Here is a 20,540-nt window from a genome sequence, read left to right on the forward strand (position 1 = left end):
AAAGTTTTAAGCTTTTCTGAGGAATTATTGACAGTGAAGTAGTTCCAGAGTATATTATGATGATTTGATACACATATGCATTATGAAAGGATTTCTCCCATCTAGTTAGTAGAAGACTTGATAGTCCTTCAATTACATTTTTAATGAAAAGACCTACTCAGCATTTAACAAAGATTTATTAAGCATTACTGCGTATCTTGTATTTCAATGAATACAAAGGAACGATACTGTTCATGCCTCAAAGACTGTAATCTCGGAGAGATAAGACAAATGAGAAATATGTCAAGGTATAATGGGTTACGGAGTATAAAAGAGATACAAAATGCTATGAAAACCCACAAAGAAAATTACTTTTTTTGCTAATAATCTTTTTATGTTTTCCCTTTTTTCCAGCTTTATGAGGTAAATTGATACATAACATTGTATAAATCTAAGATGTCCAGTGTGTTGATCTGACACACTTCTATATTGCAAAATGATTACCACTATAGAATTAGCTAACACCTTCATACTGTCACCTAACTGCCATTTCTTTTTTGTGGTAGGAACATTTAAGAACTACTTTCTTGGGGCGCCTGGGTGGCACAGCGGTTAAGCGTCTGCCTTTGGCTCAGGGCGTGATCCCGGCGTTGTGGGATCGAGCCCCACATCAGGCTCTTTCGCTATGAGCCTGCTTCTTCCTCTCCCACTCCCCCTGCTTGTGTTCCCTCTCTCACTGGCTGTCTCTATCTCTGTCAAATAAATGAATAAAATCTTAAAAAAAAAAAAAAGAACTACTTTCTTAGCGACTTCCAAGTGTATAATACAGGATTAGTAGCTATAATCACCATGCTGTACATTAGATTCCCCAGAATTTGTCAATCCTAGAATTGGAAGTTTGTATCCTTTGACCAGTATCTCCTTATAACCCTCTCCCTACCAGCCGGGTAACTCTAATCTACTCTGTTTCTCTGAGTTCAGCTATACATATAAGTGATATCATAAAGTATTTATCTTTCTGATTAATTTCACTTAACACCCTCAAGTTTCATCCAAGAGATCATAAATGGAAGGAAGAAAATTATTACTTTTTTTTTTTAAAGAAAGTTAATACTTTTAAACATGACTCTCGGGGACCACCTTATGGAGAACATGTATTTGAGCTGTGCCTTTGAAGGGTAGGTTAAGATTTTAATGGATAAAGATCTACTGGAAGTATATTCCAGATAAAAGAAACAGTGTGAACTAAGTAAAAATGGCAGAAAGGACTTCAGAGATGAGTAAATATCCAGTTTAGGTGGGTTAAAGGGGGTGCACATGGGACGGTGTAGTAAAAGTTGAAAATAGGTGTTGCAAAGGAGGTGTAAGGTTGTGACTTTCACACAAGGCATCTGGACAATACTGGGTTTTACAATAGAGAAATACTAAAGAAGATTCTTCAGGGAGGTGATCAGAACATTCCTGCATCAATACATACTTTGGACTGTGGTGGTGTGGTGGTTTTAAAATACATCCACAGGGGTGCCTGGGTGGCACAGCGGTTAAGCGTCTGCCTTCGGCTCAGGGCGTGATCCTGGCGTTATGGGATCGAGCCCCACATCAGGCTCTTCCGCTATGAGCCTGCTTCTTCCTCTCCCACTCCCTCTGCTTGTGTTCCCTCTCTCGCTGGCTGTCTCTATCTCTGTCGAATGAATAAATAAAATCTTGAAAGAAAAAAAAATCCACAACTTCTATGATTTCCAAGGCTAGGTCAAGAGAGGGATAGCTTCTGTCTGGCTTTCTTTGGGATTACTTGCTTTAGGTAAACTCACTGACCAAATTGTGAGGATGCTCAGGGCCCCTTTGTAGGCCCCCATGGGAAGATGTTGAGGCCACCTAGTAATGACTGGCCCCAACCTGACAGCATGTGAGTTGGCGCCTGGGAACCCATCTTCAAGCTCTAATCAAGCCTCCAGATGACTGAAGCCCTGGCTAAAATCTTGATTGCAACTTCATGAAGGGCCCTGAACCAGAACTTCCCGGTTAAACTGCTCCCAAATTTCTGACCCATGGAAATTGTGCTTTTAACAAATGTTTATTATGGTTTTAAGCTCTAGATTTGGCAGTCATTCTTTCTGCAGTAACAGGTTACTAACGCAGGCGTAGAAATAGAGGGAGCAGGACTAGAGGTACTGGACTGGGATTCAGTTCACCAGGCTTCTGCTGCCAGCTCTACAACTTACCATGAAAGTCACTTAACATCTTTTTGTCTATTTTCTTATCTGTAGAATGGCTTAAATAGGCCCTAAAGTTTCTTCCAGTTCTATGATTCTATGAATTCCATGAAAGGATTTAGTTTTAGATGGTTGCCTTATATCACTCATTTAGCAAGTTGTGGTTGTTGTTGTTGTTGTTGTTATTTAAGAGGCCCCCTGCCCAGCCTGGAGCCCAAGGGCTTGAACTCACAATCCTGAGATCAAGACCTGGCAGAGATCAAAAATTAGATGCTTAACTACTGAGCCATCCAGGCACTCTGCAAGTTTTATTATTATTATTTTTTTAAAGATTTTATTTATTTATTTGACAAAGAGACAGCCAGCGAGAGAGGGAACACAAGCAGGGGGAGTGGGAGAGGAAGAAGCAGGCTCCCAGCAGAGGAGACCGATGCGGGGCTCGATCCCAGAATGCTGGGACCACGCCCTGAGCCAAAGGCAGACACTTAACGACTGTGCCATTCAGGCGCCCCCTGCAAGTTTTATTATTAAGTGCTAATCTAGAAACTAGTGAGCAGTGACAAGGACATACACAAATAGATGATTTGGCTCCTTTTATTCTCCTCTGTTTATAAAATTAAAGAACAACATAAATATAAAATAACTAGAGAAGACAGTTATACAACTGCTATTTTAAGGACTTTAAAGTTCTGGAAACTCGGGGTGCCTGGGTGGCTCAGTCGATTAAATGTCTGCCTTTGGCTCAGGTCATGATCCCAGGATCCTGGGATTGAGTCCCGAATCAAGCTCCCTGCTCAGGAGGGAGCCTGCTTCTCCCTCTCCCACTGCTGCTCCCCCTGCTTGTACTCTCTGTCAAATAAATAAATAAAATCTTAAAAAAAATAAAAGGGTCTGGAAACTCATAGGAGGAGAGAGTTCCTCCGAAAATACTTCAAAGGAACTTGTATAATGGTGAGGTACAGAAATTAAGAACAATGTTAGGGGCACCTGGGTGCCTCAGTCAGTTAAGTATCTTGCCTTTGGCTCAGGTCATGATCTTGCAGGTCCTGGGATTGAGGCTCGAGTCAGGCTTCCTGCTCAGCAAGCAGGGAGTCTGCTTCTCTCTCTCTCTACCTCTGCCCCTCCACTCCCCCCCACTCATCTCTCTCTCTCTCAAATAAAAAAAGATCTCTAAAAAAAGAAATTAAGAACACTTTTAAAGCAACAGTTATAAGAACAGTTGTAAAGCAACAAGTTATCAAGTTCATAAACAAAGCCTAACGGGAAGGTTTCGGAATAACTTTGCAATTAAGATTGAGTTGAAACACATTCCTCTAGTCTAAGAAAGTGTCTTCCCATTTCCTACCTTGCCTAAAATGTGCCAACTCATCCCTTTAATTAGAGCTTTTAAGAGTATTCTACTAAGATTTTTATTTATATTTTTATAAGATTTTATTTATTTATTTGTCAGAGAGAGAGAGAGCACAAAAGCAGGGGGAGCAACAGGCAGAGGGAGAAGCAGGCTCCCCGCTGAGCAAGAAGCGTGGGACCCTGGGATCATGACCTGAGCAGAAGGCAGACACTTAACCGACTGAGCCACCCAGGCATCCCTCTACTAAGATTTTTAAAGCTATATAATTAAAACAAAAAGTAAAACGCCAATAACTACTATGCTACTACTCTCACCTGGGATTAGTAGGAATGAATGTGCTAAGTATTTTACACACATTACATTATTTAATCCACATAACCTCTCTAAGAGGAGGCAGGTGATATTACAGCCACATTTTACAAGTGAAGAATCTGAGACTTGAAAGAAAATGGACTCTCCAAAGCCATACAGCTATCAGCTGCAGAACCAGTACATGAAGTCCATAATTTCAAACACTGCACTATCTTATCTGACTTGTTCACTTCTCATATACCCTTTTGACTTGGTGAATAGCTAAAAGATAAACAGAAATAAGATGCAGGAACTCTGGTTTCCCATCAAAGCTTGTTCTTGTTAAACAGGGCTCTGGGCAGCCCAAGGAGGGCTTGAGAGGCATTGCATGCTTGGAGAACACCATGCCCAAGACTGAGAGGCACTAAAGGGGATGGTGGAAGGGCCTTAAATAATATTAATGGCTATAATTATAATTTTAGCAGTAGTAATAATAGCAGCAGGATCAGCAACAGGTAATATTTACCACACAGTGCTGTGCATTTAAAACAGATTATTTCATTTAGTCTTCACAATGACCCTTTGAAGTTGATACCATTATTTGCACCTCCATGTGTTAGATGAGGAAATTTAACAAGATACCCTAGTAGTAAAAACAGTATACTCTAGCAGTCTGACTTCAGAGCACCAACTTTTAGCCCCTGCACTACATGAAATATGGTTATCTTAGGTGGTAATACTACTACTATTACTAGTAATAGCAGCAATGTTCAGTTGCACACTGGAGCAGGCTCATACCAGGAATTTTGCTAGCATGTTGTTAGTGTTAGTAGCTTGAAATTGGCCATAATAAAAGTATTCATACTAAGGAAATCAGCAAATGCTACAAATCAGGACTTTTCTCCACAAAGAGCTACATGCCACTATAAATATAATTTCCACTTATAATGACATACACTATTTTAAGCACTTTAAATATATGAACTCGTTTAGTCCTTACAACAACCCTATGAGCCTACGAGTAACCCTTATTATCTCATTTTACAGATTAGGCAACCAAGTCACAAGACTGCCCAAAGGCACAAAGCTGATTTCAGCTACTATCCCCAGCATAAATGTGCCATTTATTACATTAGTATTAATGCAATAAAACTATATTCTGAGCTGAGGACATGGAAAGTAAGAGAAAAACCATAGCGAGGTCAGAGAAACTTTCAAAAAGTACTCAGTTTTCCTCGCCCTGCCCACCCTTACCCAGAGAGCCTTCTAAAATGTTCTAAAATCATCCTTCATCAGTCTAAACCTATTTTCCTTTAGGACTTTGCTACTTTGCCCCTAATGTTTCCTAAGAACTGTAATTTCTTTCTTTCTTTCTTTTTCTTTCTCCCTTTCTTTCTTTCTTTCTTTCTTTCTTTCTTTCTTTCTTTTTCTTTCTTTCAATATTTTGTTTATTTACTTGAGAGAGAGAGAGAGAGCATGAGCAGCAGGGAGAAGGAGAAGCAGACTCCCCAATGAGAAGAGAGCCCGCCTTGGGGTTTGATCCCAGATCCTGGGATCATGACTTGAGCCGAAGGCAAAGGCTTAACTGACTGAGCCACCCAGGCACCCCTGTAATTTGTTTCTTATTGAAGTCACCCCAAAGGTTTAATTGCTGATAAGTGTGGAAGGGTGTGTTGGCTAAGATTTGGTGAAGTCACAAAAAAAATCAATGCTTAGAAAAGTCTTAGAAATAAGACTTTCACCCAGTGCTACACTCATTTTGTCTTCCACTTTCTCTCAAAGAATCTCTAAAATGTCAAAGGCAGTCCTTTACCATCTCACAGGAGTAAATGTCTATGAAAGCTTTTGCACACGTAAGTACAGTACCGTGATATTCACTTTATTTTGGCACTGGAACTGAACGTGCAATATTTCCAACGTATGCTTGTAGTTAATTCTAATCACCTTTATTTAAAGAAATAAAGAAACTTACATCATCTAATTCTTTCTCCACTTGGATTTTTCTCTTCTGGAATTGTTTTATTGTTTTCAGCTCTGTCTGCATCATGCCAATTTCTCTGGCTTTTTGATGGAACTGTCCCTCCAGCTCATTTATTTGCACAGTATACTTCTGTTCCTGTATGCAAAAAGCAGGTAAATGAGTTAGGAAAAGAACAGAAGCCCCACAGAGTTGTGTTCCCTTTGAAGCTTTAGGCCATTTGTCTATCTTCTTTGAAGAACTGTTCCCTTTTTATTTTTGCATAAAGGTTTACTTTTTGTTAGAAGATACCAAGTGCCTTGAATAGGGAAAAAAAAAATTCTAAAATGAGCTGATCTTATAAAGAAAATGCAGATAATTATTAAAAAGAGGTATGAGAAGACTAAACAAATCTTTAATTTGTAAGAGAGAAAAAAAAATCCCTAACCCTAAATTAAAGTTTGTGAGCTAAGAAATAAAGGAAGGGCCAATATTGTTAATAAATCAAGAAAGAAGGAGAAGTTGGGAAAAAAGAGGAAGGAAGGGAAGAGGGAGGAAGAGAAGGCTGAGGATGAGGAGGAAGAGTAGAAAAGGAAGAAAAGAAGAGAAAAAAAGAAGGGAGGAAGTGGAGGAAGAAAGGGCCAATGACACAATTTTTTAAATGAATGAAATATCAAAAAGAAATGCAAATGACCCTCCAACATGAAAAAATGCTCAACCTAGCTCATAATAAGGGTAATGCAAATTAAAATACACTGGAATACACTTTCTCACCTATCATGTTGACAAAAATCAATTTTGACAAATGTACTCTGGCATATTGTGAAGACATGGATAGGAGTTAGATTTCTCAGAATACAACATATTTGATAGACTTAACTTTGGAGCCACATAAATATTTTACATAATTATATAATTACATAATTTTAGATGCACAATTCAGTTTTTTTAAAAGCAACTTTTAAAAATCAAAACCAAAATGTGTTCTTGAGTTGGTGGCATAACCTCACAGGAATTATTTCAAATGGTAATGTAATTTGATCATAGATCCCTATTGGGATATATCCCAAGGGGGAAAAGCACCCCCTAAAATCTTAAAACCGTTTCCACTAATCTAGGTTAGTGGTAATATCGGTATTAGTATTTGGTGACTGTTGATGTATTGAGGTTTGAAGCAACTACTCAATTATGCCAATATCATTAAGAAGAGTATTTTTGGAGAAGTTTCCCCCTTTGGGGGGCAGGGTAGCTCATAACCTTGGGGGTAGCAGCTCTAACAGCAACATTGATTATTAGGGATGGCAGCAGCTGCAGCAGGACCTGCAACAGCCCAGAGGTTTTTCCGGAGCTTCTCAGACCTTCTGATCGATGAGAACCCCCAGGCAGCATTAGAGAAGCTGACTAAGATTTTGGAACAGAAACCAGATTATTATTGTTACAGAACTTATTGTCATGTTCTTCTTGGGAATTACTGTGACGCTGTTGCTGATGCAAAGAAATCTCTTGAACTTAATCCAAATAATTCCCCTGCTATGCTGAGGAAAGGGATATGTGAATACCATGAAAAACACTATGCTGCGGTTCTAGGAACTTTTCTAGGAGGACAGGATTTAGATAGTGTAGATCCTGCTTTCACCGTCTGGACTAAAACGTGTCAAGAAGCTCAGACTGGGGGGCGCCTGGGTGGCACAGCGGTTAAGCGTCTGCCTTCGGCTCAGGGCGTGATCCCGGCGTTATGGGATTGAGCCCCACATCAGGCTCCTCCGCTATGAGCCTGCTTCTTCCTCTCCCACTCCCCCTGCTTGTGTTCCCTCTCTCGCTGGCTGTCTCTATCTCTGTCGAATAAATAAATAAAAAATCTTTAAAAAAAAAAAAAAAAGAAGCTCAGACTGGATCACAAACCGAGGTGTCTGCATCCCAGAGGACTCATCAGTCAAAAATCAAGTATGACTTGTATCAAACAGAATCTCAAGTAATCATTAAACTTGTGATCAAGAATGTTCAAATCAGGGGTGCCTGGGTGGCACAGCGGTTGAGTGTCTGCCTTCGGCTCAGGGCGTGATCCCGGCGTTATGGGATCGAGCCCCACATATGAGCCTTCTTCTTCCTCTCCCACTCCTCCTGCTTGTGTTCCCTCTCTCGCTGGCTGTCTCTATCTCTGTCGAATAAATAAATAAAATCTTTAAAAAAAAAAAAAAAGAATGTTCAAATCAAGAATGTTCAGAAGAATAATGGAAATGTGGAATTTTCAGAAAAAGAGTTGTCTGCTTTGGTGAAACTTCCCTCTGGAGAGGATTACAATTTGAAACTGAGACTTCTTCATCCTATAATACCAGAACAGAGCACATTTAGAGTACTTTCAACAAAAATTGAAATTAAAATGAAATCAAGACAGAGGCTGTAACGCGGGAAAAGGTAAAGGGGCAAGGAGATGTGCCTAAACCAAAACAGTTCACAGCAGACATAGGAATTTATATCCATCATCATCTCATCATGCAAGAAATTGGGATAAATTGGTCAGTGAGATCAAAGAAGAAAAAATGAGAAGTTGGAGGGAGATGCAGCTTTAAATAAATTATTTCAGCAGATCTATTCAGATGGTTCTGATGATATGAAACGTGCCATGATCAAATCATTTACAGAGTCTGGTGGTACAGTTTTGAATACCAACTGGTCTGATGTAGGTAAAAGGAAAGTTGAAATCCATCCTCCTGATGATATGGAATAGAAAAAGTACTAAATAAATTAATTTGCTATCACTATATTGCAAAAAACCCCCCAAAAACGGGACCTTTGGTGAGGGAGAAAGGAGACTCAGATCAAGTAATAAACCCTGTACTCCTGCATCTGAATTTAAAATATTGGTATGGGCTCATTACATAATCTTTTAAAAATATATATTTCCTGCCTCTGTCCACTGAAAGGCCATAGAAAGAATGACAAACTCAGTAGCACCACTACTACCAGACCATTTTCTACAAAAACATAATTTTACGTTATTTTTGAGCTGCTGTACAATCCAGTGTGTGAGCTTTAAGGTCGCTGAGCTACTCAGAGGACATATTCACTTACTCTTACTGTGTCTTAAATAACTGAACTTAAAAACCTGACCACCCAGTAAGTAAAAGTATTAGTATACCTAGATACTCACCAACATTTCCTTCTCCTCTTGGGCTTTTTCCTTTGTTTCATTCAATTGTTGTTTCAGTTGTTCAATCTGTAGAAGTTGGAAAAACAGAGTCAGGAAGGTAAAGAAATTGCTCGGTATCTTACCTTTATTAAGTAGCCTAGTTTTTGCATGATATTGAAACCTATAGAGTTGGAGAGGTAGAGTAAGGTGGAAAGAAGAGAAAAGGGGACATATTCTATGCCCTTAACCTGCTATTGCTAGTTCTAAAACCTGGCTATCATCAGAGTTCCTGGGTAACTATTTTTTTTTTTTGTGGTAAAAAACACATTATATTTACCATCTGAACCACTTTTTAAGTATACAGCTCATTTCAACACATGCCCTTTCCAAAGTCTTTCACCCAGTTACCCCATCCCCCCACCCCCCTCTCCTCCAGCAACCCTCAGTTTGTTTCCTGAGATTAAGAGTCCCTTATGGTTTGTCTCCCTCTCTGGGTTCGTCTTGTTTCATTTTTCCTCCCTTCCCCTATGATCCTCTGCCTTGTTTCTTAAATTCCACATATCAGTGAGATCATGTGATAATTGTCTTTCTCTGATTGACTTATTTCACTTAACATAATACCCTCTAGTTCCATCCACGTTATATATATACATATATATGTATGTGTGTGTATATATATATGTATATATATATACACATATGTATATATATATATATATATGTATACACACACACACATACACATACCACATCTTCTTTATCCATTCATCCATTCTTTATCCATTCATGTCGATGGGACATCTGAGCTCTTTCCATAGTTTGGCTATTGTGGACATTGCTGCTATAAACATTGGGGTGCAGGTGCCCCTTTGGATTACTACATTTGTATCTTTGGGCTAAACACCCAACAGTGCAATTGCTGGGTTGCAGGGTAGCTCTATTTTCAACTTTTTGAGGAACCTCCATACTGTTTTCCAGAGCGGCTGCACCAGCTTGCATTCTTACCAACAGTGTGGGAGGGTTCCCCTTTCTCTGCATCCTTGCCAACATCTGTCGTTTCCTAACTTGTTAATTTTAGCCATCCTGACTAGTGTTAGGTGGTATCTCACTGTGGCTTTGATTTGTATTTCCCTGACGGCGAGTGATGTGGAGCACTTTTTCATGTGTCTGTTGGCCATTTGGGTGTTTTCTTTGCAGAAATATCTGTTCATGTCTTCTGCCCATTTCTTGATTGGATTATTTGTTCTTCGGGTGTTGAGTTTCATAAGTTCTTTATAGATTTTGGATACTAGCCCTTTATCTGATATGCCATTTGCAAATACCTTCTCCCATTATGTTGGTTGTCTTTTGGTTTTGTCGACTGTTTCCTTTGCTGTGCAAAAACTTTTTATCTTGATTAAGTCCCAATAGTTCATTTTTGCCTTTGCTTCCCTTCCCTTTGGAGACATATCTAGCAAGAAGTTGCTGTGGCCAACGTTGAAGAGGTTGCTGCCTGTGTTCTCCTCTAGGATTTTGATGGATTCCTGTCTCACATTTAGGTCTTTCATCCATTTTGAGTCTATTTTTGTGTATGGTTTAAGGAAATGGTCCAGTTTCATTCTTCTGCATATGGCTGTCCAATTTTTCCAACACCATTTGTTGAAGAGACTGTCTTTTTTCCATTGGATATTCTTTCCTGCTTTGTTGAAGACTAGTTAGTTGACCATAGAGTTGAGGGTCCATTTCTGGGTTCTCTATTCTGTTCCATTAATCCATGTGTCTGTTTTTGTGCCAGTATCTAACTCCCCCAGTCTTTGAAAATTTAATAATTTACTAAATTCTACTGTAAGGAAAGGCTCTTCCTTCTCCCTTATTTATTAATGTATGTTTTATTAGCAATATGCACTCATGGACTTATTTTATTCAATGGATTATAATGTTGTACTGTCATCATTTATTTTGATTGTTTCAGATTTGGCCAGTGGGAGCCCCTTCAAGCTAGTAGTACCTGTGCACCCCCCCTTTTTTTTAGATTTTTTTAATTTATTTTTTTTGGGGGGGAAACCTGGGTGGCTCAGTTGGTTAAGCGCCTGCCTTTGGCTCAGGTCATGATCCCAGGGTCCTGGGATTGAGCCCTACACTGGGCTCCTTGCTCAGCGGAGAGAGTCTGCTTCTCCCTCTGCCTGCCGCTCTCACTGCTTGTGCTCTCCTCTCTCCCTCTCTCTCTGACAAATAAATAAATAAAATATTTAAAGATTTTATTTTTAAGTAATCTCTACACCCAACATGGGGGATCAAACTCACAACCCTGAGATCAAGAGTCAAGCCAGCCAGTTACCCTGACTTTTAATTTTCTCACTTTTTTTTAATGATTTTATTTATTTGACAGAGAAAGGGGGAGAGAACACAAGTAGGGGGTGTGGCAGGCAGAGGGAGAGGGAGAAGCAGGCTCCTTGCTGAGCAGGGACGCCCCCCCCCCATGTGGGGCTCAATCCGAGGACCCTGGGATCATGACCTGACCCAAAGGCAGACACTTAACTCACTGAGCCACCCAGGTACCCCTCTTACTTATTTTCTTCCTTTTTTTTTTTTTTTAAAGATTTTATTTATTTATTTGACAGAGAGAGACAGCAAGAGAGGGAACACAAGCAAGGGGAGTGGGAGAGGGAGAAGCAGGCTTCCTGCCAAGCAGGGAGCCTGATGCAGGGCTTGATCCCAGGACCCTGGGATCATGACCTGAGCCAAAGGCAGACGCTTAACGGCTGAGCCATCCAGGCACCCCTCTTACTTAATTTCTTGCACAGATATTCCAGGCTTATCTTTTACTTTCCCTGATCTGGTCTTGGAATCAATCATTTGTCCGAGGATGCTAGTATGTTTTAGTAGGAAACCTGAGTAGCTTTTTAAACTAACAACTCTTTGACATGGTTATAGGATCAGAACATACATAAGTGAAATATTGTTAAAATTAGACTAGTTTAAGGAAAACCTAAAAATTCTAAGATATAAATTGTGACAGTTCTAAGTCATATAGGACAGGTGTGAAATATATAGGACAGGTGTGAAATATGAGATTTTGTGATTGAACAAAGCCTTAAATACAAAAATACACTCTTAAGGAAAATCTAATTTTGTTCAAGATATGTTTTCAAAACATATTCCATTTCTAATATTTCTATAATTAACATGAAATAAGACTATAAACAGTTCAGATAGAGCTTAATGATACATTTCTAGGATATAGCAGAATGAGTGACAAAACTATAGGAAAGCTAGTTAAACAGGATATATTGAATCTACTTTACTTCTTCCTTCCAAGATAGTCTTTGTTTTTAATAGGCATCTGCGATTGTGAGAAAATTATGTTATTTGCTATAGCCAGATACTGACCTCTGATACCCAAAGGCAGATGAAAATCAGGAAATACAAGTGACACTGATAAGTCAACACCAATCAGCTAATGCGGGCCACAAAGCTTCTATGTGATGAACTTGGAAAATTAGTTGACCTAAAAGCTTACTTTAGAATAATACTTTATAGAAGACAATTTTAATAATGCCTACTATTGAAAGAGTAATTTTTTAAAATGGAAGTTGCCTAGGAAAAAAGGTAAAAAAAAGTAACAGTAATGCAAAAAAATTAATAAAATTCACAAAATCAAGACAAATGTTCAGTTGTCTGATTTTTATGTTATCATCTTGAACTTAGTTTTGATTGGTATTAACTCTTTCAAAGTATCAGTACACTCCACAACCCATTCATTCATGCATGCAAAAATATTTTAATCAGTGGCTACTATGTGCCATGCCTGTGCTAGGTGCTGGAAATGTAGCACTGAACAACAATAAAAAAAGCCCCAAAATTCTTTACTTCTGTGAGGTTTCATTCGAATCAGGAAAAGCGACAACAAACAAATATATAAGTAATATTTATGCAGCTCAGAGAGGCAGATGGGAAAGAGAAGAATTTGGAGTTGTACCTAAATTCCACTTTAACACCCACTAGCTGTGTGACTTTGGGTCACACAGCTATAAATTGATATCTGTCCTTTCTGGAAGTCAATTATCTATAAAATGGGAATGACAATACTGTAACTACATGGGGTTATTAAAAGTCCTTAATGAGATAAGAGAGGTATAAAGTATCTAGCATAGTGCTTGGTACAAAATATGGTCTCCAAAATATTAGTTCCCTTCCCTTTTTCTTCTAGATCTAAAATAATAGTTTCACTCTCCACACTTAAATAGGGTACAGAAAGATAAATTCAAGACTCAACTAGCCAAAAAAAGGAGATTCAACTTGCTGGGTTCACGATCATGTGATCATGGATTATCAGTAATTGCTTTATAAATCATTAAAAGTATTTATCAATATCAAAAAACAGGTCAGGAGCACCTGGGTGGAGTGTCAGGACTCTTGATTTCGGCTCAGGTCATGATCTTGGGGTTGTGAGATGGAGCCCTGTATCTGGGCTCTGCACTCAGCGGGGAGTCTGCTTGAGATTCTCTCTCCTTCGCCATCTGCCCTTCCCCACTGCCTGTGTGAGTACTCCTTCTCTCTCTCTCTCTCTCAAATAAATAAATCTTTAAAAAAATATATAGTTCATATACCATGCTCTTCTTAAAATAAAACGGATCATAATGTTCCCTTATGACCATCAATCATTGTTTCAGACAAGAAAACAATGGGACAAGGGCTGAAAACAAAAGAGCCAATTCTAACAGTAAAGCCATTCAGAAATAACATCCTGCTTCAAGTATGACAGTTATTGAGGCTCGGGAGGTTTCTACCTACCTACCATATTATCTTTCTCCTGATCCTGCTTCTTCAGGTAACTTAACACAGACATTGTGTCTTTCTCCATTTTATACTGCTGTTTCTTTAAGTCCTCATTACTTTTTGCCAGTCTCCGGGAAGAATCCCGATACTCAATCCTAGAGAGTTCTGTGACTTCCAGCCTGGCCTCCCAAAGGGAGGCATTGGCCTTGGCTTTGTCCACTGCAGATTCATCAGCTTTTATTATCTTCCTGCATGGAAAGAGGACATTGACAGCATATAACTATTTCTCTACTATATTAGAATAATACCTTTCTTTTTATTACTATTTGTTTTGGTTGGCATGCTTGGCACATATAAGCAAATATTGTTGAATGAATGAGTTAATAAGAAATACGTATTTATAATAAGGGAGTTAAGTGGGAGACTCTTCTTGGAAGAGGGGAACTTTGGAGCATAACTCCAAAGGACTGGAAAAACAAGAGGAAAGGCGTAAGTCAAATTCATTTCATAAATCTTTCACATCTTTTCATTTATTTCTTTTTCTCATATTTGAACTGTCATTTCTATTCCTACTCACTCAGTTTTAGACCTTGGTTCTCACTCTTGCAAATCCATTACCTTGGTTCCCCTTCTGCATGATAACACATTCATAGTGTAACTGTAAGTCCATCGTTCTGTAATCTTCCATGTATTCCAACCCCAGTTTTGGTTTTGTTTTAGGTTGTTTTTGGCGGGGATTTTCTGGCTAGACCCTGGACAAAAGATCAAGTCACTAGGACAAGTTAAGTTAAATGGTTTATCAGCTGGTGCCACAATGCACCAGGCTTCAAGGATGGCTGACCATAATCATTTATACAGAGGTAAAAAGAAAATTTAAAAATAATAATGATAAAGCATGGCTTCAAAGATTAAAGGGATAAGAAGAGAGTTTTTCAAAATTAAGGTTTATTGTATGAGGATTAACAAAACAATGCCCTTTAAATATGGTAGGCACTGAATGCATAAATATTTAGATAATAAGTAAGACTTTATCTGTATTTGAACTCTAAATATTTTCACACATAGATATGTATGGATCTTTCTAAATTATCACCCTCCATCCCCAACAACTCCTGGTTCTCCATCCCTTTCCCTCTGTTCTCTTCAAATTAAGGCCAACCTCACCTCCAACCCTCTAGCTTGTTACAGCTTTAACCTTCCTTTCCAGCACGATTTAGGCAGTAGTGATAGGCTGCCTTGCTATAATCATCCAATTACTCCCTGAAGGTATCAGGTCTAAGCTGCTCAGAACAGTTGATGCAGCTAGGATTTCTCATAAAATAACCACTAATACCACTGTAAAAACAAAGCAAGGTTTCTCAAACTATGAGTCATGGAAAATCCAAGGAATACAAGGTCTGTTACCCTTAGTGGTCCTCATTGTTGATAATGTACTGTAGACGCACAGTCAAAAATAGAAAACATATGCTAGTGAGTTCCAAGAATGTGATAAGCCCTTGGCACTTTAAAAAAGTGCAAGACTGGGGCAGTTGGGTAAGCGTCTAACCTCAGCTCAGGTCATGATCTCACTTTGGCTGAGGTCATGATCTCGGGCTCCGTGCTCATTTGGGTCTGCTCAAGGATTCTCTCTCTCCCTCTGCCCCTCACCCTGCTCATGCTCTCTCCTTCTCAAATAAATATTTTTTAAAAAGTGCTAAACTATGCAATTATGTAAAAAAGGAAGAAAAAAATACACTGCTGAAGAATACTTATATTAATACATGGGGGAGAGCTACAAATAAATATGTACACTGGGCTATCATTTTATAAAGAAGAAAAACAATATCCCCAAATGATAGTAGTGGTTACCTTTGGATGTTGGGATTACAGGTATTTTTGTTTTCTGCTTTGACTTTCCACGTTTCCTAAACTTTCTGTACTGAGCATGTATTACTCTCTTAAACAAGTTTACTTTATGAACTACAAGTTTGGGGGATTCCCTTCTGGTCTTATATATAGTGATTGATGCTGGACACCATGTATGATTCCAACAAACTACTAGAGTCACCCAACAGATTAGTGGTAATTTAACAGCAACTCCAAGCCTGCAAACAGTTAGTGCTAGAGCAACGCCTACTTCAGGGCTTTTGGTTTTTGGTTTTTTTTTTTAAGATTTTATTTATTTGTCAGAGAGAGAGAGACAGCGAGAGAGGGAACACAAGCAGGGGGAGTGGGAGAGGGAGAAGCAGGCTTCCCCCTGAGCAGGGAGCCCAATGCGGGGCTCGATCCCAGAACCCTGGGATCACGACCTGAGCCGAAGGCAGACGCTTAACGACTGAGCCACTGAGGCGCCCCTACTTTAGGGGTTCTGACCAGCTTGGGGAAACAATTACCCAATTTGTTCAAATCTTTTAGGTTTTCCTTTGAACCAAAAGGAATCCTTCAAAAGGCCCAAGGAACTACTTCTTCAATCACCCAGAGATTGTCTAGATGTTCAAGATATTCTCAACTACAACACAGAGAACTCTCAGGCTAGGGGGAAAAAAGGAAAGAACCCAGAGCATATTTCCTGAGGGAAAAAAGAGAAGATTCAACTTGAAGCAGACACAGACACCTTAATTTTTTAAACAAATAATAAGCATCCAGGCTCTGCCAGATGCTGAAGATATGGTGAATAATGTTAGTGCTTATTCTAGAGAAGCTTATAGTCTTGAGCAGGGGTTTCCAACCCTGGCACTACTGACACCCTGAGCCAAATGATTGTTTGGAGTTTGGGGGGGGGGGGTCCTGTGCATTGCAGATGTTTAACAGTATCCTTGGTCTCTACCTACTACATGCCAGTAGTACACATCCCCTGATAAGAAACAAAAATGTCTCTAGATAGTACCAAATGTCCCTGGGAGCCAAAATCGCCCCCAGTTGAGAACCATCGGTCTAGAGCAGCACTGTCCAACAGAACTTTTTTTTTGTGGTGATGGAAAGTTACTATAGTATCTAGGCTGTCCAATACAGTAACCGGTAGCCACATATGCCTATTGAGCATATGAAATGTGGCTAATACAACAGAAGATCCGATTTTCAAATTTTAATGTAATAGCCACACATGGCTGGTCACTGCCGTATTGGACAGCGCTGGTCTAGAGGACCTTCAATATACCAAGAAATGTTATCCTGACCTTCTGATCTTCACTCCTAGTGTCAGAACTCTTCCTCCTCATTACCAATTCTGTGGTTTTTTCACTAGCCCCTATTTCATTTAGTCCTGTATCTTATTCTTTGGGAACTTACCTGCCTCCATCGTTAATGCATTACACATAGGCAGGGGCTGTGTCTAAACTATTCAGGGTCCCCAATCTCACACTCCGTTGGTTAGGTCGGAGCAGTACGGTTTCGCATGCATTTTGGAAATTTTTGAACAATGAGGCTGTCCTTTTCAGAAGCCAGGAGAGCAAAAGGAGGGCAGCTAGCCAGCAGGCCAGCCCCAGCGTCCCGCGGGTTCTCAGCCCCGAGTCCCCGGAGGGTAGGCCCAGAGAGAGGGGACCCCAGAGTGGTTTCTCCTTACTTCTTGTCTTTGTCTTTGCCTTTGCCTTTGCCTTTACTCTTGCCTTTCTTTTTGTCCTTTCCCTTAGACGGCATCCTGGCTTCACCAGGGGCCCCACTGTAGTCGACGTTTCTCCACCGCGCCCGGGCCCGGCTCCGTTTCTAAGGAAACCAGCACGCCCAGCGGATAACGTTCTGTCCCGGCCGTTGCCCGGGCGCGCGCGGAGAGCGCACGCGCCCGTGACGTAGCCCCGACGCCGCCGCCGCCGCAAGGGGCCCGGTCCCCGGGCCGGGCACGGGGGCGGGGCGGAGATCGCGCCCAGGGCGCAGGGCTGAGGGCGGCGGGCGGCCGCGCCGGGGAGGCGCGCGCGCGCGGTGAGTGTGCGGGCAGCGGGGACGCGGCTGGGCAGGCTGGCGGGCGGGGGTTCGAAACAGGCCCGCCAGGGGCGGCAGCGTCCGGCAGGCCGGGCGTTTCCGGCGGCGCGACAGTCGGTGCACCCTAGCCTCAGGAGGCTTGCTTCCCTGGGGGTCCGTCCGCCCCGCAGCGGGCGTCGGAGCGCCACCCCGCTCCGGCTTTGCAGCGTTTCCCCCGTTGCCGGGGGGGCCACCCCTTGCCTCACGCGGCAGCCAGCGTGGCCGAGGCCGCCCTGCTCCGCCTCGTCCTCTCCCGAAGCTGCCCTCACTCTTTTGGTTTCCTTCTCTCTCTCCTAGCTCCTAACTCTGGCTAATTCTGTAAGGGATGGCGCATTCAGCGGACTTGCCACGCCAAACCTTTTTTGGGGAGGCCGTGGAGGACTTTTCCGAGGGCGGTGGTTGGGAGTGAGGCTGGCAGCCTCCTCCGGGCAGCGCGTGCCGGCGTCCGAGGAAAGTGCTGTCAGCTGGGGTCGGAGAGGCTCAGACGAGGAGAAAAGTGTTGTCACCTGGGGTGGGAAAGGCGGCGGGGCCACGAGAAGAGCTCTGGGCTCAGGCCCTCGGCTCCTCCTGTCCCGTGTGTCCGACGCTGCCCGCCCAGAACGGCCCCAGATTCCCATTTGCTGATACCTGACTCGTCTGCAGCCCCCTTTTCTGCAAGTTGCATACAGTTGGAACTTCGGCCTTTTGGTGTTTGGTTGGTTTTTTTTTTTTTTTTTCCTGAGCACATCTGTGAAAAGGCGTACTCAAAAGTATTGTTCTTTTTCAGAGGAGGAGGTCTGTGATTATGCCTTCATGCTGTGAGAGTTAATGAGTCATTGAGGACCATCGGGAATTCGGGGTGCCAGGACTATGCTTAGGAAACTTGTGACTGAAGCTCTGCTATGCGTTATCCTACATTTCAAATTGAATTTAAGGTTTCTTTAAAAACTTCTTTGTACATCTTCCCTCTCCATTTCTCGAGGTCTTTGTCCCGATGTCCCCTTCCTTTTTTTTCCCCCTCCAGTTGTGTAGCTTGTTTTTGAATTCTGCAGATAGAGGGAACATGCTGATTTGTTAACGAGCGCTGAAAGTCTTTTTAGACACAGCGTGTGTTAGTATGATCTTAGCTTATCCCCCGCTTTTTTCAAGTGTAGTTGATGCACAATGTTATATTCGTTTCAGGTGTACAACATAATGATTCACCGCTGTAGGTTCTGCTATGCTCACCACACGTGTAGCTACTATATATCAATGTAAAATGTTATTACAGTATCATTGTATTTTCTATGCAGTAACTTATTCCCTAAGTCCCTTTTATTATTCATTCTGATGTAGGGAAATGTTGGGGTTCGGAGCTGATGGCCAAGAAAGAATTCTTGAGACATCTTCGGTGCAAAAAGGTGGTTTTATTAAAGCACGGAGACAGGACCTGTGGCCAGAAAAAGCTGCGCTGGGGTTGTGAGGAATGGCCAATTATATACTTTCAAGTTGGGAGAGGGGTAGGGATAGCTTAAGTCTCTAAGGAATTTTGGAAGCAATGTTTCCAGGAGTTTGAGGGGGCTAGCTATTGTTAGGAAAAGGTCATTTATTACTGTCTGGTAAACCTTTAGTCATGAGACCTTTGAGATGTGTATCAGCGGGCCATATCCTTAGGGGATGATTGCCAACATGTATCTTGGTGGGGGAGTAGAGATAAGGGAAGTTTCCAAAGGAATTTTTATATATTCAAGTAGACTCACAGGAACCCCCCAGGGGTTGGGCTAAGATTGCCTTTTGCCCTTAGCAAAGTACTAACATGGAGTCAGTTGTGTGCCTAGAGGAATGTCACTCTGCCTGTTTCAAGGACTTGTCAATGGGCTGTAAGTAGTAGGGAAATATAAATTTTTAACTTTCACTTTTGTTTCCCACATCATTCCCCCCTGAAAAATTTTGATCCTTAAATCTTTAAGGTTGCTGAGGGTGGCAGGTCTCATCTTCTATAACTTCTTCCAGCTGAATAGAGGGGTAGGGATGTCCCTACCTATGGGTCAACATGGGTCAGCTGGGGACTTATACATATATGGAAGTTACAAAAGGCAGAGGCAGCTGAATCCAAGGGAGATGGATTGTATGGGTCTCTTTCTGATGACAGAAAGGATCATCTGTTGGTTTGAAGTTATGGCATGATGGAGTCTCGGTACCAGGTGGAGAGACATGGGAGGAAACAGCAAAATGTGATTAGAATAACAAAAAAAGAAGCCCAAGTAAGAGTCCTTTGACAGTTGACAAAATCCTTCTCCATTCCAGGAGTTTAACCAGTCATTAAAGGAAAGAGGGATCGTTTAAAGTGCCAATTTGAGAATTCATATCAGTTAGAAACCCAGAAATATTTTTGTGATAATCTGGAATGTATACACGGCATTCTGTTTTTACAATAGAACAAATTTCACCTTGTGCAGCAGCCAAAACATCTAATGCCATTCTGTTTTGTAAAACTGCTTTGTGCATTTGTATAACTTAAGTATTTAATAGAGAAATGTCATTTTGAGTGTCATTTAGGGCTTTGTATATTTACTAAGAGTTTCCATGTGCCAAACAACATTCTCCAGTTCCAAAGAGGGAACAGATATGGAGGCTAGGTTGTCATACCAATGAAACGCAGAATGTAGTCACCGTTGTTTAAAATTTGGGAGGTTGACTGGGTTGGAATGGTTTTAATAATGTGTCCGTGCATCCAGGCAAAACCCAAGGTACTGTGGTCTATCCAGCTGGGGGGGAAGCTATGGACATGAGGTAGAGCCTCATGCCTGTGGGTCCCGTTAAGAGCTAGCCATCTAATTCTGGGCCTCCTTGAGCTGCAATCAGGATATCAAGGGCCATTTGGTTTTGGAAGGCCACCTTTTGAATTTGTGGGTGACTACAGGTTGGGTCTGGTTCAAGGTGGCTGTTGTATGCTCAGCTAAAGCCTCT

General features: G+C 41.3%; 3 protein-coding genes and 1 pseudogene across 3 annotated transcripts in view; 2 read left to right on the forward strand and 2 right to left on the reverse strand.

The window, feature by feature from the left end:
* BBOF1 (basal body orientation factor 1) overlaps positions 1–17,415 on the reverse strand; it is a 33,396-nt gene extending 15,981 nt beyond the window's left edge. The window contains exons 1-4 of the mRNA XM_008699835.2: positions 17,221–17,415; positions 13,699–13,927; positions 8,943–9,008; positions 5,807–5,950 (exon numbers count right to left, since the gene is read on the reverse strand). Coding sequence (XP_008698057.1) covers positions 5,807–5,950; positions 8,943–9,008; positions 13,699–13,927; positions 17,221–17,294 — 513 coding nt within the window. The 5' untranslated portion in view covers positions 17,295–17,415. The remainder of the gene's footprint in view (positions 1–5,806; positions 5,951–8,942; positions 9,009–13,698; positions 13,928–17,220) is intronic.
* Positions 6,746–9,404, forward strand: LOC103671223 (annotated as a pseudogene).
* LOC121105174 (proline-rich protein HaeIII subfamily 1-like) lies at positions 17,361–18,229 on the reverse strand. Its single transcript, XM_040641256.1, has 2 exons — positions 17,970–18,229; positions 17,361–17,808 (listed from the first exon to the last, which is right to left on the reverse strand). Exons 1-2 carry the CDS (start codon positions 18,227–18,229, stop codon positions 17,361–17,363), a joined length of 708 nt encoding a protein of 235 aa, XP_040497190.1.
* ENTPD5 (ectonucleoside triphosphate diphosphohydrolase 5 (inactive)) overlaps positions 17,552–20,540 on the forward strand; it is a 46,935-nt gene continuing 43,946 nt past the window's right edge. The window contains exon 1 of the mRNA XM_040641666.1: positions 17,552–17,573. The gene's annotated coding sequence lies outside the window, so the exon portion shown is untranslated. The remainder of the gene's footprint in view (positions 17,574–20,540) is intronic.

This window comes from Ursus maritimus, unplaced genomic scaffold (genome assembly GCF_017311325.1).
Source record: "Ursus maritimus isolate PB19 unplaced genomic scaffold, ASM1731132v1 scaffold_25, whole genome shotgun sequence".
Lineage (NCBI taxonomy): Eukaryota > Metazoa > Chordata > Mammalia > Carnivora > Ursidae > Ursus > Ursus maritimus.